Genomic DNA, 23252 nt, shown 5'->3' with positions numbered 1-23252 from the left:
ACAGATGTGTGGAGGAGGCAAGGCTCCCCAAGAGGTATTAGCAGCTCTGTAGGGATACATTTGGTGACCAGCCTCTGGGAGAGAAGAGTGAAAATTGATCCAGATAAAGTAATAGCAGTGGGAAAGTTAAAAAGTGAGTTTGTTGTTATTAGTCTTCTTTTACTCTTTCCAGTAAATAGATTCTGATTTGAAATATGAAAATAAATTAGTTTTGGTAAACTTTAAGGGGTTGCTGCCATGAAGGAGGTCTGTGGTGAATTGTCCCTCTCCTTGACTTCATTGGGTTTCCAGTGAACCCTACGTTAGTAGGCTAACTGAACTAAAAAAATTTATAGCTCAGAAAAGCATTATTGTAGTTGTCCTGGATTCTTTGTAGTATTTTTTATTCAGTCTTCATTTGGAAGTGATAATCCATTCCTGTGGAATAATATTTTAATTTGATATTTGGCTTACTTACATTTTTAGGCTGACGGCAAACAAGATGATACATCAGGAGATCACTTGATTAAATCAGACCCTTCAGGTAAATCCAGAAGACTGTGTATTTAATTCGTGTGTTAATAAGCAGTCCACAAAATTTCCTTTTTTCTCTTTTATCTTTTTTTTTAAACATACAAAAAGCTGTACGTATGTAATGTATGCAACTTGAGGCCTTTCGAGGTACATACACACTTAAGAAAACATCACCATAATCATATCCATCACCTCCAAGTTTCTCCCTGCCCTCTTACTTAAGAACAGGACAATTTTAAATATGCAATACAGTATAAAATTTCTCAATTTGAAACCTGTTTTTCATTTGTAAAGATTTTATTCTAAAGCAAATTATAATTATTCATTAAGTTAACAAAATTATGAATATTCTTTTAATTTTTTTCCCCTTTTCATTATATTGATTGTTCTTGAGGACTCTTAATAAATTAGATCTTCAATTAGAATAATTTGGTTCTGTGGGCAGGCAGTTATGCTGTGACCCCAGGTGGTAATGGGAGATCGCTTCATGACCTGGCCTGTCTGAGCTCTCCCTGCCTGAGATCTGCTCTTGCCACAGCAGAGCCAAGGTATGTGGCCAGCCAGCCATGATTTAGGGTTGACAGCTTGGTGAAATGTATGCTGCTTCTTCCTGTGAATAGTGTCAACAGACTGTGTCTCACTCTTAAGAAACTTTTTTTTTTTTAATAAAAATTTGCCTTATCTCTAAGTCCTGTTATTAGACACCTTTTCCCTGCCTTCTTCCATGCAGGTCATTTGACTGGGATGGTTGGCACTGCTTTATATGTAAGCCCTGAGGTCCAAGGAAGCACCAAATCTGCATACAACCAGGTAAAAAAGAAGCTGTGGGAGGGGAAGGAAAGATCTCGAGAGATGAAGATCACAGCACTTGGGATTCAGTTACCAGCTGAGATAGCGGGAAACATTCGTTTATGCAGTCTGTCAGTTCAGTTCAGTCACTCAGTCGTGTCCGACTCTTTGCGACCCCATGGACTGCAGCACGCCAGCCTTCCCTGTCCATCACCAACTCCCAGAGCTTGCTCAAACTCATGTCCATTGAGTCCGTGATGCCATCCAACCATCTCATCCTCTGTTGTCCCCTTCTTCTCCTGCCTTCAATCTTTCCCAGCATCAGGGTCTTTTCCAGTGAGTCAGATCTTCGTATCAGGTGGCCAAAGTATTGGAGTTTCAGCTTCAGCATCAGTCCTTCCAGTGAATATCCGGGACTGATTTCCTTTAGGATGGACTCATTTCATCTCCTTGAAGTCCAAGTCTGTATCATGTGTGTATTGAGTGACTGTTCCAGGTAGGACGCATGATGCCCAAAGACAGTGACTGAAGCTGGCACTCTTGCTGCCGAGGAGCTTACAGTCCTTCTGTCCATCTAAAGAAGATTTGAACTAATGGCCCTGGGACCACAGGGAACAAGGCAATCAATTAATAAGACATCTTATTCTAGCCTTCAGGGGGCTTGTCCACTGATGGATGAACCAAACAAGTAAAAATTCTTAAATCACAAACTGTGTAAGAACTAAGAAGAAAAGAAGTGGGATCCAGTGACCAGAGGACAATAAGGAGCATCATCTTTAGGTTGACTGACTATAGAAAGCCTCCCCGAGAGGACGGCTGTCCTGATAAAAGAGGAAAAGAGGGAGAAGTCACAAGAGTTGGGGCCTGGAGCTTGGCTGGGAGGGGAGAGGGGTAAGCAGAGGAAATAGCACCTCAGAGAGAACTGTGTTAGCATGGGTTTAAGCTGGCGTGGCGTGGTGCACTTAGGACAGTCACAAAGGTCAGACTGGCTACAGTGAGGTAAGCCATGGGGGCACGAGGCGCGGAGCAAAACTGGGAGGAATGCCAGGGTCAGTGATGCAGGGCCAGCGTGGCCGTGATGAGGAGTGAGCACCGGCAGCCCCTGAAGGATCTCGAGAGAGAGTTCATTCCACCTGCTGCCGGACGCCTTGGAGAAATCCAAATGGCACAGCTGAGCTGGGACTGGAGTGGTGGCAATAGAGACCGGGTTTGTTTAGTCACTCAGTCGTGTCTGACTTTTTGGGACCCCATGGACTGCAGCACGCCAGGCTTCGCTGTCCTTCACTATCTCTGGAGCTTGCTCAAACTCATGTCAATTGAGTCAATGATGCCATCCAACCCTCTCATCCTCTGTCACCCACTTTTCCTCCTGCCCTCAGTCTTTCTCAGCATCAGTATCTTTTCCAGTGAATAAGCTCTTTGCATCAGGTGGCCAAAGTATTAGAACTTCAGCTTCAGCATCAGTCATTCCAATGAATATTCAGGGTTGATTCCCCTTAGGATTGACTGGTTTGATGTTCTTGCTGTCCAAGGGACTCTCAAGAGTCTATTCGAGCACCACAGTTGGAAAGCATCAATTCTTTGGCACTCAGCCTTCTTTCCGGTCCAACTCTCACATCTGTACCTGACTATAGGAAAAACCATAACTTTGACTATCTGGACCTTTGTCGCCAAGTGATATCTCTGAAGTGTGCAGATATGAGATACACGTTGGAGGGGAAGTGACAAGTTTTCCTAATGGAGTGGGTGTTGGGTGAGGAAAAGGAAGGGAAACGGGATAGTACTCAGCTTTCTGCCTGGAGCGGCTAGGGGAAGGGTGGTTGACTGAGCCAAGGAACCCTGAAGAAAGACCTGGGAGGTGGAGGAGAGGATGGCAAAGAAAACCCTGTCTGGGACATGTTAAGAAGGATATGCCACCTCCAGCTAATAAAAAAAAAAAAAAAGAAGGATATGCCAGATGAGAAATCTGACTGGAGAGGTCCAGTCTGCTGCTAAAGACTCAAGTTCAGAAGAAAGGTCAAAGTCAGAGGTATAAATTTGAGAGTCACCAGCACACAGATGGTGATTTAAAAGCTTGAGCCCAGATGAGATAGATCACTTAGAGCAAGACCCATAGGGGTAGATTTTTAAAATACATGAGACAGGCAGTCTGCATCAAAGCATATTTTCAAGCTTGTGGTGGCAACTCTAGTGTGGGTTTTGATTCTGACAGGGGAGCACCAAGCAGTGACAGAATTGAAGGAGACCCCCAAACACCAGGCGAGGACGCGGTGTAGAGATGGGCATGCCCACCCTGAGGGAGGGGAGGCACCTTTACTGTCACCGTTCCAGTTTAGCTTGCCAGAGGGCAATGGAGTTTCCACCTTTTGAAATGTATCCTAAGGAAACAACCTGGGACATCCAAAAAGGTTGGTGTGAAAGGGGTCTGTCATAGCATTGTTTATAACAGTGCGGAATAATAAGTGTTTAAAAGTAGGGAACTGGTTAAATTATGGGGCTTCCATGTAATTGAATATGTCATTAAAATCACGTTTTAGAAAAATGACATTATAGTATTAAAATATTCTTTTGTGTTAGGAGAGTAAAAGTTACAGATGACACTGTGGTTCTAGTTTTAGTGTGTGTGTGTGTGTAGGTATTTTTTTAAAAGGCACAAAATGGGCATATCTTAGCCATCAGTAGTAAATATCTTTAGGCAGTGGGGTTATGGATGGTTGCTATTTTATTCTTGGTGCTTTTCTCTATATTCCACATTTTTATACAGCTAAGGGGTAGGAAATGACATGATGAATGTTTGTTTTTAAGACTTTGGCGGTCACTAGTTAGAGAGGCTCTCCTACTAATGCTTGAGTCCAAATACATTCAAGTTTTCCTTGCAAACGGCTTCTGTGCCTGTGTGCAGTGTACTATGAGCAGTCTTACCCTTGGCCTGGTTGTGCTCGGCTGCCACAGGCACAGGACCTTCTGAACATCCTCTTCCCCTTGGCAGCTCGCTACCTGAGACTCTGCACTGACTTGCCTTTTACCCTCTTTACTTGTATTTCCATATTTTGTGAGGATTTGTCACACAATCTTTCTGTTGTGCTATGCTTCTGTGCTCATCAGTATGGCTTTGCAATCAGTAGCTGATATTTGCTATCAGATGCAGATTGTGCTGTGTTTCCCTTTTGAGATGATCAGTAAAAATGCAATTTTGTTGTTGTGTTGTTTAGTTGCTCAGTTGTAACTCTTTGTGTCCCCATAGATTGTAGCCCACCAGGCTTCTCTGTCCATGGGATTTTACAGGCAAGAATACTGGAGTGGGTTGCCATTTCCTACTCCAGGGAATCTTCCCGACCCAGGGATCGCATCTGTGTCTCCATATCTGCAGCATTGCAGGTGGATTCTTTATCACTGAACCACTCTGGAAGCCCTGTAAAGATACAAAGCTAACTCTTTTAAAGATCTCAGTTGTCCTTGCTCTGTAATAATTATTCTCAAGTGTATGGCCAAGGGTTATCTATGTCTGTGGGTAGGGCTGAACCAGTTACAATCAATTTTTAAGAAAAATGTTGAAGTCATGCCAAATATTTTATCATCTAAATATAAAAACCTCATCTTTCTTTTATACTTACAGGGTTTTTTTTAGGACAGTGAATCTTTTCTCATGTGGCTTATTTTTCACTTAGGTGAACATTATCCCATCTAACAGTGCTCATCCTCTAATTTCCTTTTGGATTATGCTTTCATATCCAGGCTCTAAATGTAATTCTTTTTCCTCCTCAGAAAGTGGATCTCTTCAGCCTGGGGATTATCTTCTTTGAGATGTCCTATCACCCCATGGTCACAGCCTCAGAAAGAATCTTTGTTCTCAACCAACTCAGAGATGTATGTATCAGATGTTTTAGTGCCTCCATTTCCAATAACCTGAATCTTAGTATGGACATTAGAATTCAGTGCCAGGTATTTATCTGTTATTTATAATGTAGAAAGAGGTGGTCCTGCTGTAATTTTCTATGTTTTCTAGTAAATGGAAATTCATCTCAGCTTATGCACTTACTGTGATAAGAAACTTACCCCAAATTGATTAATTTTTGGAGATACTGCTAGATTATCCTTTTTTAAAATATTTTGAGATTTCCTCTTGATTATAAAACAAAGGAATTTTAAAATTTTGCATAATATCAATACAGTTATAGCAGTGGGAAGGGGTTATAAGGATAGCAAATATTTAGATCTAGAAATTAAAAGGTTCCAGCTGAATGCACCGGATATAGTAATGCCTAAAGAATACCACTATGACCAGAAGGTAAATGGAGTCTGAGGTAAAAATCAGCCACTTGAATTTTTTTCACAATGAAATCTCCTTCAGTCTTCTTGGGTTTGATCCCTGCCTCTTCCCAAACTAAAAAGGACTAGTGTTGGAGTGTGTGAGGTCAAGGGTGCCCATGGGCATCAGCATTAAGATGAGGGGAGAATAAGGTTAGCGTGAGAAAGATTTAGATTCACATATTACTGTGTAAGAGAGATGGAGAATCTTCCTCCTCCTTCCTAGAGCAGAACAAAGTATGCATGTCTGTTGGTGTTAATCACACACAGTGTGACTAAGAATACCCCGTGAGGTATCTCAGGAAGGAGTGTGATAGTTTAACTGCCAGGTTAATGTTATGATTGAGGTCTTATTTACCAGAAAGGTGAGAAATTCGAGGGGGTGGGTAGAGATTTTCATGTTGGTTTTCTCTTACTCTGTGTTGACCATTTTGTGTTTTTACCCTTGTTTGTTTAATAAAGCTACTCTTGTCTTTCTCTGAAGCCATTAGATGTTAAAATACTTGGTTCTCAAACGAGGTGCTTTCTGTCACCTAGGTTGTTATTTGGGTGAAGTTAGTGTTAAAATAATACGTATGTCCTTGAAAGGATGGACATTGGGTTTTAAGATGAGTTTCTTGTCCATCTCCCCTTGTTAGCAAATTTTCATTTCTCTATTTGGTTTTCTTACCTCTGGTGAATAAAATGCTTTCACATTTTATTGTGAAAATGTGGCAGTCTGCCAAGTGCTTGCTGACTTGAATATAATATTTTTTTTAGCCCACTTCGCCTAAGTTTCCAGAAGACTTCGATGATGGAGAGCATGCAAAGCAGGTAATTTTCTGATACTTTAATTACTGTGTTCTCACTCTGGAGTTTTAATTACTATTTTTCTTCTTCAATTAGTAATCTTCTGCCACTCATTCTCTTGTGTCGTGGGAACAACGTGGGGGGAAAATATCAAAAGATGGAGTACTTTAAATGTATTTAGACTTGAAATACACTGTAAAAATGCCAAGGGCTGGCATAGAAAATTAACAAACTACAGGGTTCTTTTTTGTGATTCATCAAGCTTTTGAAGTACTGTTTGGACCTTTGGCTTAGCTATTGAAGAAAGAGAACACTCTTACAGCTCGTTGTTTGAGATAGAGCTTGAAACTTTAAGAAAAAGAAAATACATTTTGAAACTGTAATTTTGTCCTCTCTTATGTTGGTTAAAGTAGCTCATATTGTAAAGGGGAAGACTAGATAGTCAGATGGTACAGTAATTTAAACAAAATAATTTTTTCTCCATACTATAAATACGTGTGTGTGTGTGTGTGTGTGTGTGTGTGTGTGTGTGTGTGTGTACACGTGCATGCCTGCTAAGTTGGCTTCAGCTGTATCTGACTCTTTGCTATGTTATAGACTGTAGCCCGCCAGGCTTCTCTGTGGGTTTTCCAGGCAAGAACACTGGAGTGGATTGCCATGCCCTCCTCCAAGGAATCTTCCCGACCCAGAGATCAAACCTATATCTCTTAGATGTCTTGCATTGGCATTCGGGTTATTTACCACTAGCACAACCTGGGAAACCCCTGTAGTATATGTATGTCATAGTAAATTATTAGCATCTGGCTAATATGAAGGAGTGAATTTATTACAGTGCTTCTGATGTGCCTTTCTTCTTAGTGCTGGCTGTTTGCCTTAGAGGAACCTTCCATGGTTAATACTCTTGACATGCAGAAATTTATTCCTTAAACTGATTTCTTAACAATTATAATCAAGGCAGAATCCCTTATTTAAATTTTAATGTTGAGAAGAGAAACCTAGCTAGAATATTGCATTAACTTGCTATTTTTTGATTATTAGTTTTGTATCTGGATAGACAAGTCACTTAACTTTTTTAGACTCATTTTCCTCCCCTGTAAAATAGAGATATTAAATATCCTTTATTTTATATTAGCACTAATATCCTATAATTTGGTAGCATTTAACATATGACATTTATTTATGGTTCGAGGGACCCATTCTGCCTCAAATGTTGAATTAGTGAAGAACCATTAGAAAGTGGCTTCCCAGGTGGCTCAGTGGTAAAGAAACTGCCTGCCAATGTAGAAGACACAAGTTTTGATTCCTGCATCAAGAAGATCGCCTAGAGTAGGAAGCAGCCACCCACTCCAGTTTTCTTGCCTGGTAAATCAGGACAGAGGAGCCTAGTAGGCTACAGTCCATGGGGTTGCAAAGAGTTGGATATGACTGAGCGACTGAGCATACATTAAAAAATACATTGAGTCGTGTTTCTCCTTCTTTTACTAGCTATTATCATTGATCTGAACTGAGCTGTTCCCTGTGTTTTTTAGGGTGTCATAAGTAAATACTCAAATCACAGCATTTCCCTGTAATGAGGTCAGTCTTATTCAGCATTCCCACATGGTGGCTCCTGTGTGGTGTTGTAGTTAAACTGCAGACACAGCTCAGCTATACAGACCATTTCTCAAGACAGTGATTATCCTCCTAGCACAAGGGCTTACTGGGCACCCCGGAGCATTTGCACTGGGGCTGGATAAACTTAACCATATATAACCATGTATAAACCATGTATAAACTTAACCTTATATAAACTGTATGAACTTAACCACTGCAGCCACTGCCACTGCTGCCTCCCATGTCACATTGTTGCTTTTTATCTGCAAGAAGGCAGCATAGAAAATGCTTATTGACTGAGTATAACAGTTATTGCCACATACAGAAATTAAGTATTACTATTGATTTTGCTGAATAGGATATTATTTTTACCAGTTTAACATATATATTCATAAAGTTATATCATGTCAGTTCCTTTCTTTATTTGAAAAATAATTAATTACCTGTGTTTTTAATTCTAGCCTCAACCAGGATTAAGGATTGTGGGGGAGGTTATTTTAAAGATATGTAATTAAAGGTGCTTAATGAGATTCATCTATATTGAGGTTTTCTGATCTCAACTATTCCTCTAACTCCTTATAAACAAGAGAATTACAGAATCATTCTGGGGCCTTTCAAAGATTTAAGCAGGGAACTATAGTATCTTTAAATAGTTCCCTGCTTAATCAGGTAGTAGCTATGAAGGTTTAATAAATGAGTAACAGAAGAGAATTCAAGGGGATGGTATTGATACAGATAACATAAAAACAAGATGTTTTCTACTGATTTAGGGATTCCAGCAGCTCTTAAGCATTATATTTTCTACTAAAATTAGGCACCTAAAAATAGCTTGTTTTATGTTCTTGTATCTTGTCTGGTTTAAGAACTGTACCAAAAAAGCTGTATTTTAGATACAGTGTTTAGAAAGCCTAACTTTTGCTTCTATGCCGTTGTTGAAGGTTTTTTTGGCCCTTTGTAACAGTGAAGTACAAAATGGGCCTCTACCTTTTATGAAAGATATTATATTAATATTACCTTGTTGCACAGTCCTATGACCATAATGAACTATTGCGGGGAAATGACAAATTCAGAAATTTCAGAAATACCAACTAAAATGCACCATCTACGGGGAAGAAGTGTGTCCTTTGGGACCTGAACCAACCACCAGCTTGCTGGGAGAATTCCTGAGCACCGTCCATCGCATCCCATTCCCAGTATTGTGTTGTAGAAATCTGTCATCTCCTGGCTGTTGAACCACGATCCGGCGAAGCGGCCCACGGCCACGGAACTGCTCAAGAGCGAGCTGCTGCCCCCGCCCCAGATGGAGGAGTCGGAACTACACGAGGTGCTGCACCACACCCTGGCCAACGTGGACGGGAAGGCCTACCGCACCATGATGGGCCAGATCTTCGCCCAGCGCATCTCCCCGGCCATCGACTACACCTACGACAGTGACATACTGAAGGTGGGGTAAGCCGTGGCTTGACAAAAGGATCGAGTCTCATTCCTGAATTTTCCTGGGTTCCTTTAATGCCTCCAACATAAATTCTCTTTTTTTTTTTTGATTGAAGCATAGTTTGATTTACAGTATTGTAATCGTTTCAGGTATACAACAAAGTGATTCAGTTATATATATCTATTCTTTTTCAGATTCTTTTTTATTATAGGTTATTATAGGTTTTATTATAGGTTTTTTCCTAAAGGAAATCAACCCTGAATATTCACTGGAAGGACTGTTGCTGAAGCTGAAGTTCCAGTTCTTTGGCCACCTGATATGCACAGCCAACTTATTGGAAAAGACCCTGATGCTGGGAAAAGATTGAAAGTAAAAGGAGAAGGGGATGGCAGAGGATGAGATAGTTAAATAGCATCACCGACTTAATGGACATGAATTTGAGTAAACTCCAGGAGATGGCACAGGACAAAGGAGCCTGGTGTGCTACAGTCCATGGGATCACAAAGAGTCAGACAGGACTTAGCCACCGATCAACAATAATTACAAGATATTGACTATAGTTCCCTGTGCTATACCATAGGTCCTGGTCCTACATAAGCTCTTAGTTTGAGATCTGTATATGCAAAATGTGTGCATGTGCATTATTCTAGGAAGAGTCACACTTTTAATCACTTACTTGTAGGAGTTCCTGATCCACCCCCTAACCAAAGAGAGTAAGAAGGGGTGCTTTTAGAGACCAAGCCCTGGCCCAGCTGCCCAGTGCTGAAAAAAATCAGTTCAGATCCAGGTCAAATAGCCAGTAGCTCCCAATACTGGCTGCACATTAAAGTCACCTGTGAGGCCCTTTGACAACGCAGAGGCTCAGGCCCTACATCCAATATAGAGACTTGGAGTATAAGTGTGAGGCACTTTAAGAATCTCTTCAGGGACTTCCTTGGTGGTCAGTGTTTAAGACTCCATGCTCCCAGTGCAGGGGCTCCAGGTTCAGTCCCTGGTCAGGGAACTAAGATCCCGAGTGCTGCAACTAAGACCCACTGCAGCCAAATAAATAAATAAACAAAAAGAATCTCAGTTTAAAAGCTCTTCAGGTAGTTTCTGAAGCACAAGCAGGTTTGGGAGACTTCAACGTTTTCTTTCTTAAAAGCAAAAACAGTCTGAAACAGTATAGCAAAATGTTAAAATTTTAGAAAGTTGGGTGAGTTAATAATAGATATTTGTTATATTCTCTATACATTTCCATATGCTTAAAATAGAATTTGAAGAGTAGCAGAGAAAGTCCTGGTAAGGTTTGTGGAAGATCAGTATAGATTTCAGGGGCTAAGTGGTTTTTCTTTACTGGTATATTATATCTACAGGATTGTGGTTGACTTTTTAATTGTTGGTTTTTTGCTTTTCTATTGTCTTTAATAAATTTTCTGTAGTGAAATAGTGCTACTTGTATTACAAGAAAAAATGAAAAAGAAAGTTATTTACAAAATATGTAAATGCCATGTAGCTTTCAAGAGGCCCACTATGAAATATTGTAGTCTGTGGGAGGGGGTTTGATGCTGTTAGATGTTTGACTGCCACAGTATCTCTGAAAGTCCTTTTGGAGAGTTGTGTGTAGGACTAGCTGTCTCTGAAAGGCACACATCACTGTTGCTGAGAGCTTGGACTTTGAACTGAGGAAGCCTTCCCAAAATAGGACATGTTGCAAGACATGTAGTTTTCTCCTTTCCTGAATATGTTCAAAAGAGGTTGAGATCTCTTTTGTGATCTTGGGAATAAGCAATATAATGCATACGACCACCCACAGAAAGATATTTTGGGCAATCCCTTTGATCAGGCTTTAATGACAGTTGAATTGGTCATGTTTTAGGGCAGCTTCTCCATCCGCACAGCCAAGATACAGCAGCACGTGTGTGAAACCATCATCCGCATCTTCAAAAGACACGGTATGTTCTCTTTTAAAAACATGGGCCTTCTCAAAAGACATTTTGTTTCCTCTTCAGAAAGTCATGTTAATGGACTTGGGTGCAGCCATGCTTTACTTTTAAATTCAGTTACACTCACTTGACACCCATGACATTTAAGCTTATTTTCATAATTCAGCTTGTGGAGGGGAGACAGATTTGAGTATTATAACCTTGTTGCTAAAATACAGTTGGTTTGTGGAGTCAGAAATATGACTAGGGAATTTCCTGGCAGTCCAGCGATTAGGACCTAGTACCTTCACTGCCATGGGCCTGGGTTCGATCCCTGGTCAGGGAACTAAGATTCCTCAAGCTGTGTGGTGCAGCCAAAAAAAAGGAAATGTGACTAAATTAACAAACTTAACCTTAGATGAGCTTTCCATTAGTAAACTTAGAGAATTGAAGATAAAGTGATTTCAGCAGTCCCAGTGGCAGATTCTTAACTGTCACATTTGTGTTTGTTTTAATTTGTGTCTGGAAAGCATGAGAAACAGTGACTAGTTATTTTTTCTCATTTGGTGTAGGAGCTGTCCAGTTGTGTACCCCACTGCTGCTTCCCCGAAACAGACAAATATATGAGCACAACGAAGCTGCTTTATTCATGGACCACAGCGGGATGCTGGTGATGCTGCCTTTTGACCTGCGGGTGAGGCTGGGAGGCTTTGCTGACAGTGTGGGTGCCATGCCTGGTCCCAGGGCTGGTATCATATTAAAGGAATACCCCCACCAATCGTTCTTCCCCCAGGCTTATTTTCTTAATGTCACCTCTAGGAAACATAATGTTAAGAGAGTTATCAGGGTGAGAGCATCATGGTAAACCTTTGACCACGTGTGCATCCACCTTAGTGCTTATGTAGAAGCCTGACCCCTGCATTGCAGGTGCCATGTCTGCACATCAGTGTTGAGCTCCGCCAGGTGATCATAGCAGGCCAACTTGGCCAACCCAGACATTTCCCATACGTTAATGTCTAGAACAGTTGAATTCTTGTAACAGCAAGTGTCACTGCTAAGTGTGTGTGCTGAAGTCTGCTCATGCTTGCTTTCTTATCCCCAGGGTTCCCTTTGATGGCAGCAGGCTTACTGGCTGATCACTCACATGGTGCTGGCTGCTAACAAGCCCATCTGTACTGTGCGTGCATGTGACAGACAAGAGGTTAATGTTCCTCTTGTACAGAAAGCACTTACGAGTAGAGAGGAGAGTAAAGGCTGTAACCAGGCAGTTCTCTGGAGAGAAGGTGCATAGGGCTAATAATCTTCTCACGGACACTCAACCTCACTAATAAGGAAACACAAAGCAAAGGTATCCGAACTTCACCTCTCAGACTGCCAAAAAGCTTTAATGCCCACAGATGACTAGGGTTTAGGAAAATAGTACTTTAATATATTGCTGATGACAATGTAAGTTGCTGAACCTTTTGAAAAGTAATCTGAACGTATTTAATAAAGTAAATGCATATACTACACCCTTTGAGCTAGCAATCCCACTTTGAGGGATTTATTTAAAGAAATAACACATTGGTATACAAATATTAAAAAGACATCCATTGCCAATTTATCATGGTGGTCAAAAACTGAAAACTGCATATTCATCAGTAGCAAAATGGTTGAATAAATATTCCATTTATTATGGAATATTAAAGAGGTAAAATATCAAAATGCATATATATTTATATAGATCCATATCTATATTTCATCTGTAGGAATATCCATGGTATGCTATTAGCTGGAAAAAAATGTATGTTTCAAAGGAACTCTAATATGATTCTTTCAGGGGAGGTTGTGATTTCCTCAGTTCTGTCTCACTGCAGCAAAAATTTGAAGTGATGGACAGATCAGTGTTACAGCTCAGTGTTACAACTCAGTTTTATTTGGCAAGGAAAGGAAAATACACCCTCAAGGCATGAGGGCAGGCTGACCCAAAAGACACAAAGAGAAGAGAAGCCAAAGGCTCAATTTTGGCTCCTTTTTTTATATGTTTTTTCTCCTCCCCCTGAGCCTGCCCTATGTAAACTGGGCTAGCCAGGAGGGCTGTTTGTTTCACCTGAGATTCTCACTCCAGTCCTCAGACCTTCCTTTGTTCTATTTTCATGGGCTTTTCCCTTTGTATTTTAGCCACTTCGTTCTGGACTCCTTTTTCCTAATCTAACTACCTAACAATTCCTTATGGCAGAAAGTCAAGAAGAACTAAAGAGCCTCTTGATGAAAGTGAAAGAGGAGAGTGAAAAAGTTGGCTTAAAGCTCACCATTCAGAAAACTAAGATCATGGTATCTGAGCCCATCACTTCATGGCAAATAGATGGGGAGACAGTGGCTGACTTTATTTTTCTGAGCTCCAAAATCACTGCAGGTGGTGATTGCAGTCATGAAATTAGAAGACACTTACTCTTTGGAAGGAAAGTTATGACCAACTTAGGCAGCATATTAAAAAGCAGAGACACTACTTTGTCAACAAAGGTCCGTCTAGTCAAGGCTATGGTTTTTCCAGTGGTCATGTATGAATGTGAGAGTTGGACTGTAAAGAAAGCTGAATGCTGAAGAATTTATGCTTTTGAACTGTGGTGTTGGAGAAGACTCTTGAGAGTCCCTTGGACTGCAAGGAGATCCAACCAGTCCCTCCTAAAAGAGATCAGTCCTTGGTGTTCATTGGAAGGACTGATGCTGAAGCTGAAACTCCAATACTTTTGCCTCCTGATGCAAAGAGCTGACTCATTAGAAAAGACCCTGATGCTGGGAGAGATTGAGGGCAGGAGGAGAAGGGTACAACAGAGGATGAGATGGCTGGATGGCATCACCGACTCGATGGGCATGGGTTTGGGTAGACTCCAGGAGTTGGTGATGGACAGGGAGGCCTGGCGTGCTGCGGTTCATGGGGTTGCAAAGAGTTGGACACGACTGAGTGACTGAACTGAACTGAACAATTCCATTTTTATTATACAGAGAAAGAGAAAAGTTTTAAAAAAGAGCTGAGCATGTGCACAAAAATGTGTGTTTGAATGCACCTGGTATGTTTGAGATATATATAGTGCTCCCACATGCGTGTGAATAATGACACATATCAGCTTGTTTGTATCCCCAGACTGAAGTGTCAAAAACTTGAACTTTTGACTGTATTTTTCTGGAGGGAGGTCTGGAATCAGGATATTGTCTTTTTTTCTTATCTATGTTTTGCAGCATATTGCAAGAACATGTTTTGCTTTTATGGTTTAAGAGGAAATTCCTTCTATGCCCCTGGATTTAGTTTTTCTTTTGCAGTAAGACAGGTGGTTTGGGATTATTTTGAGAGGTGAGTAGGTAGCATATCAGATTTGGGCTCTGTTAGAGAACGTACAGAAGGGCAAACATTTACATAGCTATACTTAAAACTGGCTCCTTATTGTCTAGACATTAGGACACTAAAATGCAGATTGTTAAACATTAGCTTTCTTTCTGTGAGCAAATATATTAAATCCCCCCAAATAAAAAATAATTGCCCTTTGAGAATTTGACCTATTAGTTAGTGATACCATGTCAGATCTCTTGAGGCAATCTGGTAATGGTTTTATAAGCTGTGGTGATTATTAGTGGGTGGTTATTAAGAATTTCTTCTGTAAGATCTATGGGAAAGTCGGGAAATTCGTAAGAGGTAATACCCATTTTGACTGCAGTATTATGTGACACTTAAAAAAAAATTCACAGGTCATCATATAACTTGCACAGAATAAAATTTGGCAGAGTATATTTCACTAAAAGTGATTTTTTTTTTCAAACTTAAAAACCTAAGAAATGCCACAGCAAATAAGGTTGGTGTTACATCCAGTAGTGAGATCGGCTGCTAACTGACCAACTCAGAAACATTCCAAGGAGTGTGAGTGGTGAGCAGTGCACAGCTTTGTGAACATTCTCAAAACCACTGAATTGTAAACTTTAAAAGGTGAACTCTGTGGTGTGTGACTTACAACTCAAAGGTTAAAAAAACAAAAGGAGTAGTGGTTGGCACGGCTCGATACTGACCTTTGAAACTTTATTTTTCAGGTTCCTTTTGCAAGATATGTGGCGAGAAATAATATATTGAATTTAAAGCGGTAAGGAAAAATGGGGGTTCATTTGGTACACGTGAGAAAGAAACCCAAAAAGAGCATTTCATCTACTGTGATCGTTACACAGTCAGGTATTTGGAGTTTAAAGTACTGAGCTTGGAAAATGGTCACAAAGCCCAGCCCCAGTACCCCTTTCTATGATTAAGACTGGCATCCTCCTATTTGTAGGAATGTTGCATTTGGATAGCAACCTGAAACTCCCAGTCTTTTCTGTGCCTTCTAAATGTCCCCAAGCCACTTGACTAATTACTTTCACAAATGGTTGCTTGGAAAAACATCTGGCTGTTCTTGATCACAGATGGCCCCTTTTAAAATTTAATTGAAAGGACAAGTGGCCAGTAGTCTCTGTGTGAAAACTGCCTGCACAGGTAACTGAATAAAAACAGCTTGTGGAGAAGTGGAGGAAACCCAGCAGAAGTGCTGAACACCAGGGACTTCCAGGCACTTACCGCTGGGGAAAGGCTTTCATTCAAATACCACAGGGTCAAACACCAAGATCTTCATAAATTGGAGCAATGTCGTTGTCAGCAAGGCACCTGACTTTTCAGCTCCTCTCCTAAACAAAGTCAAAGCTCTTTACATGCCTTTATTCTCAATTCCAAGTAAATAATTCCTAAGCATAAAGTGTGGATATCACTGTGTAGAAAGCAAGCACTTATGATAAAATTATATTTCTGTGTTATTTCATGTCTATTTCAGACTTTAAAAAACAAATAAACCTCATTGCTTAATAGTGGCAACACTGGGAATTGATACCTAGATACAAGTCATGACTATTCTGGGCAAATCTATCTTTACATTCTCTTAATCATACTACTGATTGATTTTTCCATATTATTTCTTTTATTCAACAATCTCTTATACATATGTAATTCCAGCAAGCAATGACCTTAGAAATTCGGGCTTCTCTCCACAGATACTGCATAGAACGTGTGTTTAGACCTCGAAAATTGGACCGATTTCATCCCAAAGAACTTCTGGAGTGTGCATTTGATATTGTCACCTCTACTACCAACAGCTCCCTGCCCACCGCTGAAGTCATCTACACCATCTACGAAATCATCCAGGAGTTTCCAGCACTTCAGGTTCCTTCCCACACCCTAACATCCCAAGGTTATCCCGCTAGACAGAGTCCTTCAGCAGATTCCGTGGGACCACAGAACTGCTCCTCAGATGGTGCTGGCCGTGAATCACGTTGTTACTCAAGTCCCTGGGAAAGTCTGATGTCGCCTTTGAGACGGTCTCATGCTCTTGCCTCTGCCTAGAGAGGAATGAATTTTGTTTTTGTTTCTTTGGTTGGGGGGAAGCTGTAGTTTCTCCATTCATTCTTCCAAAATTTGAGGGATTCAGCTAAGAATCCTAGTATACTTTGAGCATGTTGGGAACCCTTAGCTACCTCCTACACCCAGGTTCTTTTTTAAAAAATATGTACTAATTATTTTATTGCTTTAGATTACATGGAATGCATTTTCTTTTTTTTAATCGAAGTTTAGTTGATTTGCAACAGTTTTTAATTAAAAAAAATTTTAGCCACACTGCATGGCATATGGGATCTTAGTTCCCCAACCAGGGATCAAACCCATGTCTCCACCATTAGAAGCCCAGAGTCTTAACCACTGGACTGCCAGGGAAGTCCCCACCCAGGCTCTTAACGACTGGCCTCAGGTTGTGTGATCTCTGTGGACCCCCCTGCAGCTAGTGGAGGCTCCTGTGCGCACACTGGTTGCTCTCCTCGGCCTTCCCTCCCCATCCCCGCTACACGCCCCTCTTACCTCACCACAGTGACCTCCCATCAGTCACCGTGCGCCCCTGTCCAGACAGACCTCTACCCAGCTGCAGTGGGGGCCCGGGAGCCTGCCTGCAGCCTCCCTGATTGGCCAGCCAGCTTTCCTTCTCAGCTCTCACAGCATGTGAGATGAGAACCCACATGCTAATGGCCAGCTGTTTCCTCCAGGCAGAGCATGCTCTTTCAGGGCACACTGTCTGCAGCCCACTGCGCTTGGCTCAGCGCACAGCTCCACCCTGTGAGTGCTCCTCGATTGTGTGCTTAGACTCCACCAGCTGGGCTTATGGGTCAGGCAGTATCGAACCAGGTCTTCTCCCTCTTCAAAATCTGTGTCACCTTGCTCAGGCTTTTGAACGTAGCTGGAGGTGAAAGTATTTCTGATGTGTATGATAAAGATGAAATTATTAATATATTATACTCTGACCACAACAGTGTAAGAAGAATGTATATGAAAAAGTAAACTAGAAGGCAATGTGCTAAAATTCATTTCTTCCATTGTGTCAGGTTGGTAAACTGGGGATAAGATTCTAGATTTCATCAGGTGCCTGTGTTGCTTTTATAATGAAAATAATAATTTCTCTATCCTAGGAAAGAAATTACAGTATTTACTTGAACCATACCATGTTACTGAAAGCAATACTCTTACACTGTGGGATCCCAGAAGATAAACTCAGCCAAGTCTATGTTATTTTGTATGATGCTGTGGTAAGCCTTTAATTTCTTTGAGTTGATATTGAAGGTTAATAATAATAGCTGATGAGAATTTTCTTAGTGATGTAACCATAAAACTGAATTGGGAATTTTTTTTTTTTTTTTTTTGAATTGGGAATTTTATCTCCTTCCCCTCATTGCTCTAAGGTAAAAGAACTAGTTGGCTTTGATTCTGCCAGCAGTTTTGGTTTTGTTTTTCTATCCATAGTTGACAAGTATCGGTTGAGCTTTTATTCTGTACTAAGCCTTGTGCTGCTAGTGACCTCCATGGTGTGTTTGCAAGGGTAACTTCTGAAGATTGAATTATCTTATTTAATTTATAAGATAATAAACTTCTTCACTCACTTGCTTCTTAAGGCAAAAAAGTCACTAAGTAGTTGGTCCTGATACTTGCCTGTAATAAGTTTAAAAATAGTCAGCCTTTACTGAGCATGCACTGTGCTCAGAAATATGTGCCGAGCATTGTTCTAAACCCTTTATGGAGAGTAACTTGCCTAAGTTAATCTCACAAGCACTGTTATTGTCCTTTAGAGAGGCCAAGAAAGGGAGTATTAGTTTTGATAGTAAAAGACTTATGTCCTGCCCTTAATTCTTCCAGCCTGTCTGAGCTTATCAGTGAAGTCATTTATAGACTGGGAGAGACTGGTTTAGACTTCTCTTGGGGCCTCATTTATCACCTCATTATGTGAGACTGGGGCAGCATCACCTCCCATTGCCCTTCTGAATTTAGCCACATCGTTGTATTTATTACTCTCTGGTATTTGTGCAAAGCCTGAAGGGGGGACAGTGAAGATCTTAAATATTACGGTGCTGGGGTGGAGGTGAATCTTTCCTTATCTTTTCTAATTTCTTTTCATGTTAAATATTATTTTTATAATAAATAAGAACATCAAGAAGATACAGTCACTAGCTGTGCCAGACAGCCTGTGATTAAGACAGGATAAGCTGGGGAAGTTCGTAATGGTTGACTGTTTTTTGTACACTAAAAAGCTCAACTAGCTTTTATTTCATCTGCCAGGGACACATCAAGGGTCCTAACTTTAGTGTTTGCTTCTTCATGTTTCTTTTCTCCTCCCAAAGTGCTGCTGCTGTTTGGCAGGGACAGATAGAACAGAGTGTCAGTGAGAGGCTGGCAGAAAGCCCAGGGATGGTGCAGAGAGCTTCCCATCACTTTTGTTCATATCCTGTCGGCTGCCTGGCAGCATGGGGTGGCACTCGGAGCCTGTCCACAGGTGGCTTTCATTAGGGGATATGGTCAGTTGACTCTAGCATAAGCACCCCTGGGTAAGCCTCTCTGCCTTGGGTCACCTCACCATTCAGCAAGTACAGCTCTCCCCTTGTTAATTCTTTCATGTCAGGAATTGTTGTTCAGTCGCTCAGTCGTGTCCAACTCTTTGCAACCCCATGGACTACACCACACCAGGCTTCCCTGTCCTTCACTATCTCCCAGAGTTTGCTCAAACTCATGTCCATTGAGTCAGTGATGCCATCCAACTATCTCATCCTCTTTGCCCCCTTCTCTTGCCTTCAATCTTTCTCACATTTTAAAACCATGTTAGTTATAGCTTATGTGAATTGTGGAGGGAAAAAAAAGTCTTTTAATCAGTTAATCCATCTTTCATGATGAGAAGCAGTTTGTCCAAAATGAAGGATACGCCCGTCAGAATTAGCCTGGAAACTGTATCTTGTCCACAGCCAAATGTGGTGACTCTCATTGTTACCTTCTTCTTCTCCATTAGACAGAAAAGCTGACGAGGAGAGAAGTGGAAGCTAAATTTTGTAATCTATCCTTGTCGTCAAATAGTGTAAGTATCTTTCAATGGTGTGATTACGGCTCTCTCTGTAATGCTGTAATTCCAGAAAACGCCAAATTCTCACTGCAGTCAGGCAGCGGCGCTTCGCGCCACCTCAGACAGTTTTTCCCTCAAGTGTTAATAGGTGCCATGGCAACGTCTGGAATTAGCGGAAGAGAAATCAGGGCCATGATCAAAGAATGCGTCTCCATGCTATTTTCCTGACACCATATCCTTCTCTTCACACTCCTTGCCAAGGCTGTGCTCGGTGGAGCCTCCTGCCTAGCATACCTCACGCTGCTTGGCCTCTGCTGAAGTAGATTCTGCAGGATCATTTGCGGCCCAGAGCTCCACCTCATGGGCCTCCCCCACCTCCTGGTCTTCCAGCACCTCAGAGCTGCATTATAGCTCTGGCTTTTCTGGGACATTACCTACTCCTAAAATCTCACTGGCAGTGAGGAAATCTCACAGTAAATAGGTTTGTCAGTTCTCTCTTTGAGCATCAGGTTGGGCCCAGATCTTTACCAGTCCACCCACACTTAACTGAGTCCCTGAAAAGCAAAAGACAACAGGGATTTCTTACATTTTCCTGAATATTTATTCAAGAGAAGTTTAAGAGAAGATTTTTTTTTTTTGAACTTTCCCAGAGCCCTTCTAGACCTGGTCTGACACTCAGTTACATAATCCTCTTGTCATTTAGCCACTAAGTCTCCTGCAATCCCATGGACTGTGTCCCACCAGGCTCCTCTGTCCATGGGATTTCCCAGGCAAGAATACTGAAGTGGGTTGCCATTTCCTCTTCCAGGGGATCGTCCCACCCAGGGATAGAACCCGTGTCTCCTGCTTGGCAGGCAGATTCTTTACCACTGAGCCAACCTGGGAACCCTATGGTGATGAGCAAAATTCACCTATGGGATAAAATAAAATATGATCGTACGCTGGCCAGGCGGAGTTACTCAGATTCTAGGACACCTACCGTGTGTCAGGCACGGCATTCAGGATGTAAAGAGATGTCAGTGGGAGAGTCCACAGCGTGCTTTCAACTTCTTCTTTCATACTGGCCGTTAAAAGCCATGAGGGGATCCGTCCAGTACGTGTCTACCCTCAGCTCACAACTTTCACTGGGCGTCACAGTTTAAAGAACTCACTCAAATATTAATAGTTTGCAGGTTGGGAAAGTAAACCAGATACATAGCGCTAGGAACTCTGGAAATTAAATCAGACTACATTTTAAATGTTAACTATTGTAGGAGATATTAATAAAATAAAGTGACTCAATGGAATAATATTCTAGTACAAAGGACAGTGTTTTTATGAAATACCCTAGATATGTACACAGCACATAGCCATGTGAAGAAGTAGTCCCGTGTATTAAAGACACAAAGAATCTGTCCAAGAAACCGCCCAGTTCAGTGACTCCTTAAACTGGTTCAAGCCCAAAAGGTTCTCTGAACTAATACATTTCAAAATACTTCACGCTTGCAGAAGATAGCCACATTGGTTGCTAAAATGTCAGCTTCTTTGCTTTTTGCTAAATTTCTATCCATTAGTCATTTGATGTGTGTATATGCTCAGTTGCTTCAGAAGTGTCTGACTCCACAACCCCATGGACCCTAGCCCACCAGGCTCCTCTGTCCATGGGATTTTCCAGGCAAGAGTACTGGAGTGGGTTGCCATGCCCTCCTCCAGGGGATATTCCCGACCCAGGGATCGAACCTGCATCTCTTACGTCCCTTCATTGGCAGGCAAATTCTTTACTGCTGGCACCACCTGGGAAGCCCAGTCATTTGATATTAAGCATTAATTCAAAGTTGTGTGTTTGATTAGTTCAAAATGGAAAAATTAGTATCTAATATAGGCATTGGTGGGCTTTCCAGGTGGCTCAGTAGTAAAGAACCCACCTGCCAACACAGGAGACATAAGAGATGTGGGTTCAGTCCCTAGGTCGGGAAGATCCCCTGGAGGAGGGCATGGTCACCCACTCCAGTATTCTTACCTAAAGAATTCTCATGGACAGAGGAGCCTGATGGGCTATAGGGTTTCAAAAAGTCGGACACAACTGACTTAGCACACATAGGCATTTAGTACTCTCATTATTTTAAAAGGGAACCCTAAGAGTATTAGAAGAGGGAGTAGAAATGCTGCAGGAAAATTTCAAATATCTGGCCCAGTGTTCATATTTTACAGATGAGGCACCTAAAGCCCAAAGAGATGCATGACTTACCCCAGGTTACATGGAGTTAGTTGGGGATAGGTTGAGGACCAGAATCTGGGGGTGTAAACTCTGATGCTTCTGGCAGTTTATTAATGGGGTGGTGGTGGTGGTTTAGTCACTAAGTCGTGTCCGACTCGTGTGACCCCATGGACTGGGGCCTGCCAGGCTCCTCTGTCCATGGGATTCTCCAGGCAAGAACACTGGAGTGGGTTGCCATTTCCTTCTCCAGTTAATGGGGTAGTATAATGTTTAAAGACTCATTGGAAAAGACCCTGATGCTGGGAGGGATTGGGGGCAGGAGGAGAAGGGGATGACAGAGGATGAGATGGCTGGATGGCATCTCCGACTCAATGGGCATGAGTTTGAGTAAACTCCGGGAGTTGGTGATGGACAGGGAGGCCTGGTGTGCTGCGATTCATGGGGTCGCAAAGAGTCGGACACGACTGAGCGACTGAGCTGAACTGATAATGTTTAAAAGATTTTTTTATTAAGAAAATAAAATCAAAGACATAAAATTTTAAAATGTTATCTTTAAGATACTAAAGAAATTAGTAACACTTTGAGATTTTTTAAAAATACAAGTGATTTATGATTATGAAACTACCTTAAGCTTCATTCATAAGTCTTCATTCAGCTCTTCAATTCCATATGCCTGTTTATAGATGAACCAGGTTGTATCTGCCTATAGTCTCAAAGTAGCTATAGTTCTGTTTCTTAGTTTCCACTCTGGCCCCTGGAGTCTTTTTTCCTGGTTTTATGATCATAGTTATTTCCTCTTCAAGGCGCACTGGGCCAGGGCCTGTGCCGGGTTCACAGATAGATCACTGTTAGCTGCTGCCCCCTCCTGGCGGAGACAGCGAGTACAGCTGCTGAGAGCTGGGATCTGGCACAAGGTCTGAGCCAGAAGAGAAGGCAGCGGGGGCTGCCTGTAGGAGGTGGTATCCAAAATGCATCTCAAGGCTACAAGTAGGAATTATTCAAGGGAGGACAGGGAACTCCTGTCCTGTCTAACTCAGTGTAGTGTTAGAACAAGTCAGACTTTGCCTTCCTGTCCCTCATTGACGTGCCTGTGGTCATGGAAATTCACGAGCATAAGGAAGGCAAAGAGGAACAATACTGGCCGGAAAATATATATAATGGAGGTGCTGCCAGCGTCAGGGTCTGCTCTGCTGTGTGTGGGACTAAAAATGAACTGTGAGTAGGAACCTGGAGCACTTCTGCAAGGTGCCTTAGAGTTGTTGGAAAACAATAATCCTTAGTGGGGACTAAAATTAGCCTTGACCACAAACTCC

General features: G+C 41.7%; 1 protein-coding gene across 2 annotated transcripts in view; it reads left to right on the top strand.

Moving 5' to 3' along the window:
- EIF2AK4 (eukaryotic translation initiation factor 2 alpha kinase 4) overlaps positions 1–23252 on the top strand; it is a 101331-nt gene that overhangs the window by 57808 nt on the left and 20271 nt on the right. For both annotated transcript variants that reach the window (XM_043919238.1, XM_043919239.1), the window contains exons 17-27: positions 466–523; positions 1244–1323; positions 5068–5169; positions 6370–6423; positions 9200–9436; positions 11286–11361; positions 11904–12025; positions 15391–15440; positions 16372–16540; positions 17830–17946; positions 19692–19757. In XM_043919238.1, the coding sequence (XP_043775173.1) occupies positions 466–523; positions 1244–1323; positions 5068–5169; positions 6370–6423; positions 9200–9436; positions 11286–11361; positions 11904–12025; positions 15391–15440; positions 16372–16540; positions 17830–17946; positions 19692–19757 (1131 nt within the window). The remainder of the gene's footprint in view (positions 1–465; positions 524–1243; positions 1324–5067; positions 5170–6369; positions 6424–9199; positions 9437–11285; positions 11362–11903; positions 12026–15390; positions 15441–16371; positions 16541–17829; positions 17947–19691; positions 19758–23252) is intronic.

The sequence above is a fragment of the Cervus elaphus genome, chromosome 12, assembly GCF_910594005.1.
Source record: "Cervus elaphus chromosome 12, mCerEla1.1, whole genome shotgun sequence".
NCBI lineage: Eukaryota > Metazoa > Chordata > Mammalia > Artiodactyla > Cervidae > Cervus > Cervus elaphus.
This window is presented reverse-complemented; position numbering and strand designations above follow the sequence as displayed.